The following is a 5921-nucleotide window of genomic DNA, read 5'->3' on the forward strand; positions in this document are numbered from 1 at the left end:
GTGGATGTTTCCTGTCTGATTCAAGGGTAAGAAGCTTCTTATCCACAATATATCCAAAGTATCCACAATATCCAGCATTTTGGATCATAGGTTCTGAGAAATCCCTTCATGAGGCAAGGCCTTCAACTGAGATGGAATAGTGTTTTCTGACCCTGCTGAATAGAGGAAGAGGGTGACGAAGAGGGAGGCTCCGGTCCCTCCTGCACCTCCCACATCCACCCTGCTGACAGATGTCAGTCACCGCATGTCTCCTCCCTCCTTCTCAGGACAATACAAAGAGAGGCAACGCTCCGGGGTGAAGTGTGTTTCCTCCACCTGATGCCCTCACACCCAGGATGGACTACCCTTCATACGGTAGGAGTCTGCAGCTCTCAGCACTTCATTGGGCTCTCATCACTTCATTGGGCTCTCATCACTTCATTGGGCTCTCAGCACTTCATTGAGCTCTCATCACTTCATTGGGCTCTCATCACTTCATTGGGCTCTCATCACTTCATCGAGCTCTCATCACTTCATTGGACTCTCATCACTTCATTGGACTCTCATCACTTCATTGAGCTCTCATCACTTCATTGGACTCTCATCACTTCATTGGGCTCTCATCACTTCATTGGGCTCTCATCACTTCATTGGACTCTCATCACTTCATTGAGCTCTCATCACTTCATTGGGCTCTCATCACTTCAATGGACTCTCATCACTTCATTGGGCTCTCATCACTTCATTGAGCTCTCATCACTTCATTGGACTCTCATCACTTCATTGAGCTCTCATCACTTCATTGGACTCTCATCAGCACTTCATTGAGCTCTCATCACTTCATTGAGCTCTCATCACTTCATTGAGCTCTCATCACTTCATTGGGCTCTCATCACTTCATTGGACTCTCATCACTTCATTGGGCTCTCATCACTTCATTGGACTCTCATCAGCACTTCATTGGGCTCTCATCACTTCATTCGACTCTCATCACTTCATTGGACTCTCATCACTTCATTGGACTCTCATCAGCACTCCTCAGCTGTGCTCTTTGGCGTTTTCTCCTCTATTTGACATTTTCTTGTTCAAACGAACGGACTAAAGAAAAGCTCGTGGGACTGGAGGGGCGACGCCTGGTCAGGTTATTCATGAGAGTTTGATGTTATTCATGTGTTCATCTGTCCATTATTTCACCACAGAACTCAGCTGTTGACTTTAATCTGAGGGATTTAGGTATACTGTGTGTGTGTGTGTGTGTGTGTGTGTGTGTGTGTGTGTGTGTGTGTGTGTGTGTGTGTGTGTGTGTCTGAGTGTGTGTGTGTGTGTGTGTGAGTGTGTGTGTGTGTGTGTGTGTGTGTGTGTGTGTGTGTGTGTGTGTGTGTGTGTGTGTGTGTGTGTGTGTGTGTGTGTGTGTGTGTGTGTGTGTGTGTGTGTGTGTGTGTGTGTGTGTGCTTGCATGGTGGAGGAATGAAGGGTTGGAGAGATGGAAGGGTAGAGGGTGGAAAGATGGAGAGTTGTAAGAGTGGAGAGGTGGAGGTGTAGATAGGTGGAGGGGTGAGGGATGGATTAGTGGAAAGATGGAGAGTTGTAAGAGTGGAGAGGTGTAGATAGGTGGAGGGGTGGAGAGGTAGATGGGTGGAAAGATGGAGAGTTGTAAGAGTGGAGAGGTGGAGGTGTAGATAGGTGGAGGGGTGGAGAAGTGGATGGGTGGAAAGATGGAGAGTTGTAAGAGTGGAGAGGTGGAGGTGTAGATAGGTGGAGGGGTGGAGAGGTGGGTGGGTGGAAAGATGGAGAGTTGTAAGAGTGGAGAGGTGGAGGTGTAGATAGGTGGAGGGGTGGAGAGGTAGATGGGTGGAAAGATGGAGAGTTGTAAGAGTGGAGAGGTGGAGGTGTAGATAGGTGGAGGGGTGGAGAAGTGGATGGGTGGAAAGATGGAGAGTTGTAAGAGTGGAGAGGTGGAGGTGTAGATAGGTGGAGGGGTGGAGAGGTGGGTGGGTGGAAAGATGGAGAGTTGTAAGAGTGGAGAGGTGGAGGTGTAGATAGGTGGAGGGGTGGAGAGGTGGATGGGTGGAAAGATGGAGAGTTGTAAGAGTGGAGAGGTGGAGGTGTAGATAGGTAGAAGATGGAGGGATGGATGGGTGGAAAGATGGAGAGTTGTAAGAGTGGAGAGGTGGAGGTGTAGATAGGTAGGAGATGGAGGGATGGATGGGTGGAGGGGTGGATGACTTAAAATCCAGCGATTCCTTCAGAGCAGTTTTTTCCCCAGAATCTTCCAGTGAGACAAATAAAGTGTGAAGTGGTGAAGCTTGTATTGTTTATGTTAGTTTATCCTTCATGTTTGTTTATCATTGATGCTGTCAGATGTTCGTTGATTGCTCATATTTCTTGATCGTTCATCCTGTAATAGTGTGTCTATGTTCATGTTTGTTTATTGTTCATGCTTGTTTATCGCTCATGTTTGTTTATTGTTCATGTTTGTTTATTGTTCATGTTTGTGTATTGTTCATGTTTGTTTATCGCTCATGTTTGTTTATTGTTCATGTTTGTTTATTGTTCATGTTTGTTCATCATTCATGTTTGTTTATTGTTCATGTTTGTTTATTGTTCATGTTTGTTCATCATTCATGTTTGTTCATCATTCATGTTTGTTTATCATTCATGTTTGTTGATTATTTATGCTTGTTTATCATTTGTTTGTCAGCTGTTTATGTGTGTGGATTGTTTGTTTGTTGATCATTTACATTTGTTGATTGTTCATGTTTGTTTATCATTGATGTTTGTGTATCATTCTTGCATGTTTATTGTTGATGCTGTCAGGTGTTTGTTTATCATTCATGTTTGCTGATTGTTCATGTTTGTTGATTGTTTGTGTTTGTTGATTGTTCATGTTTGTTAATCACTGGTGTTTGTTTATCATTCTTGCATGTTGATAGTCGATGTCGTCAGATGTTTGTTTAACGTTTATGTTTGTTGATCATTTTTGTTTGTTGATCATTAATGTGTGTTGAGTGTTAATGTTTGTTGAGCGTTCATGTTTGTTTATTATTTGTATTTGTTAATCATTTCTGTTTGTTGATCTTTCGTGTTGTCAGATGTTTGTTGATTGTTTATATTTGTTCATCATTTCTGTTTGTTGATCATTCATATTTGTTGAATGTTTATGCTTGTTGATCATTTGTTTGTCGACTGTTTATGTGTTGATTGTTTGTTTGTTGATTGTTGATGTTTGGTGATCATTTATGTTTGTTGATTGTTCATGTTTGTTTATCGTTGATGTTGTCAGGTGTCTGTTTATCATTCATGTTTGTAATAGCTCGTTTGTTTATCGTTTCTTTTTTTATTGTTTATGTTGTCAGATGTTTGTTGATCATTGATGATAGTTGATGTTATTGATCATACATGTTATTGATCGTTTATGTTTGTTGATCGTTAGTTGTTGTTGATCATTCATATTTGTTTATCGCTCGTGTTGTGACATGTTTGTTCATTTTTGTTGTTTAATGCTGAGTTTGTTTTTGTTGATGGTTTATGTTTGTTGATGGTTGATGCCGTGTTTGCTTTTATTATGGTTGACGCTGTGTTTGTTTGTTTTTGATGGTTGACGCTGAGTTTGTTTTGTTTTTGATGGTTGGCTGTGTTTGTTTGTTTTTGATGGTTGACGCTGTGTTTGTTTGTTTTTGATGGTTGGCTGTGTTTGTTTGTTTTTTATGGTTGGCTGTGTTTGTTTGTTTTTGATGGTTGGCTGTGTTTGTTTGTTTTTGATGGTTGACACTGTGTTTGTTTGTTTTTATGGTTGACGCTGTGTTTGTTTGTTTTTATGGTTGACGCTGTGTTTGTTTGTTTTTGATGGTTGGCTGTGTTTGTTTGTTTTTATGGTTGACGCTGTGTTTGTTTGTTTTTATGGTTGACACTGTGTTTGTTTGTTTTTATGGTTGACGCTGTGTTTGTTTGTGCTAATATTTGACGCTGTGTTTGTTTGTTTTGATGACTGATGCTGTATTTGTTTGTTTTTGATGGTTGGCTGTGTTTGTTTGTTTTTGATGGTTGACGCTGTGTTTGTTTGTTTTGATGACTGACGCTGTATTTGTTTGTTTTTGATGGTTGGCTGTGTTTGTTTGTTTTTATGGTTGGCTGCGTTTGTTTGTTTTTGATGGTTGACGCTGTATTTGTTTGTTTTTGATGGTTGGCTGTGTTTGTTTGTTTGGATGATGTGTTTGCGTCTCAGAGCTGGACTCTCTAGATGTCCCGCCCCTCACGCCGACCAGCCACGAGGTGGTGAGCCAGGCGGTCCAGGCCAGCTTCGCAGGATTCCTGCAGGACAGAGACAATCAGCACTTTCCTCACGGTAAACTGTCTTCCTGTCTCCTCCTGTCTCCTCCTGTCTCCTCTCCTGTCTCCTCTCCTCCTGTCTCCTCTCCTGTCTCCTCTCCTCCTGTCTCCTCTCCTGTCTCCTCTCCCCCTGTCTCCTCTCCTCCTGTCTCCTCTCCTCCTATCTTCTCCTGTCTCCTCTCCTGTCTCCTCTCCTCCTGTCTCCTCTCCTGTCTCCTCTCCCCCTGTCTCCTCTCCCCCTGTCTCCTCTCCTCCTATCTTCTCCTGTCTCCTCTCCTCCTGTCTCCTCTCCCCCTGTCTCCTCTCCTGTCTCCTCTCCTGTCTCCTCTCCTCCTGTCTCCTCTCCTCCTATCTCCTCCTGTCTCCTCTCCTCCTGTCTCCTCTCCTCCTATCTCCTCCTGTCTCCTCTCCTCCTGTCCCCTCTCCTCCTGTCTCCTATCCTCCTATCTCCTCCTGTCTCCTCTCCTCCTGTCTCCTCTCCTCCTGTCTCCTCTCCCCCTGTCTCCTCTCCTCCTTTCTCCTCCTGTCTCCTCTCCTGTGTCCTCTCCTCCTTTCTCCTCTCCTCCTGTCTCCTCCTGTTTCCTCTCCTCCTGTCTCCTCCAGTCTCCTCTCCTCCTGTCCTCCTGTCTCCTCCTGTTTCCTCTCCTCCTGTCTCCTCCTGTCTCCTCCAGTCTCCTGTCCTCCTGTCTCCTCCTGTTTCCTCTCCTCCTGTCTCCTCCTGTCTCCTCCAGTCTCCTGTCCTCCTGTCTCCTCCTGTTTCCTCTCCTCCTGTCTCCTCCTGTTTCCTCTCCTCCTGTGTCCTCCTGTCTCCTCTCCCCCTGTCCCCTCATCCAGCCTCTGGATGCTGGAGACATTGTGATGATGTCCATGTGTCCCTCCAGACCCCCGACAGTGGACGGGTCTGGAGGTGAACCACTGGCTGGACTGGTGCCAGGCGGAGTTCGGCCTGCCGGGTCTGGGTTCTGGTCTGGGTTCTGGTCTGGGTTCTGGTCTGGGTTCTGGTCTGGGTTCTGGTCTGGGTTCTGGTCTGAGGGTCCTGCAGGGCGCAGAGCTTTGTGGTCTGGACCGCCAGACCTTCCTCAGCCTGACGTCTGACCACACTGCTGGAGAAATCCTGTGGGAGCACCTGGACACCCTGAGGACAGGTAGTGCCTCCTCCTCTTCCTCTTCCTCCTCCTCTACCTCTTCCTCTTCCTCCTCCTCTTCCTCCTCCTCTTCCTCCTCTTCCTCCTCCTCTCCCCCCTCCTCTACCTCTTCCTCCTCCTCTTCCTTTTCCTCTTCCTCCTCCTCCCCCTCCTCTTTCTCTTCCTTGTCCTCCTCTTTCCAAATATTAAATCAGTCTTCCACGCCGAAGTGACAGCGACTCACTGAACCAACTAAAGCTTTTAATCAGTTTTTAAGCGCACAAAGAAAGAATACTCTCCCAGAGTCCAGAAGGTACTGCATAGTAATGCATAGTAATGCATAGTAATGCATAGTACTGCATAGTACTGCATAGTACTGCATAGTACTGCATAGTACTGCACAGTACTGCACAGTACTGCATGCATGTCCTGACAGAGAGCTTTCGCAGGTGATGCTAAAAGTAAAAATAGAACAGTTTCACTTGTAGC

General features: G+C 45.4%; 1 protein-coding gene across 1 annotated transcript in view; it reads left to right on the top strand.

Moving 5' to 3' along the window:
- The window catches only part of LOC308147238 (protein C-ets-1-like), a gene marked incomplete at its 3' end in the record, with an annotated part of 14092 nt that continues 8171 nt past the window's right edge, over window positions 1–5921 (top strand). Inside the window, exons 1-4 of the mRNA XM_080519345.1 lie at window positions 1–26; window positions 267–354; window positions 4205–4324; window positions 5190–5453. Of these exons, the coding sequence (XP_080375471.1) occupies window positions 336–354; window positions 4205–4324; window positions 5190–5453 (403 nt within the window). The 5' untranslated portion in view covers window positions 1–26; window positions 267–335. The remainder of the gene's footprint in view (window positions 27–266; window positions 355–4204; window positions 4325–5189; window positions 5454–5921) is intronic.

The sequence above is a fragment of the Blennius ocellaris genome, assembly GCF_963422515.1.
Source record: "Blennius ocellaris genome assembly, chromosome: 23".
In the NCBI taxonomy this organism is placed as follows: domain Eukaryota; kingdom Metazoa; phylum Chordata; class Actinopteri; order Blenniiformes; family Blenniidae; genus Blennius; species Blennius ocellaris.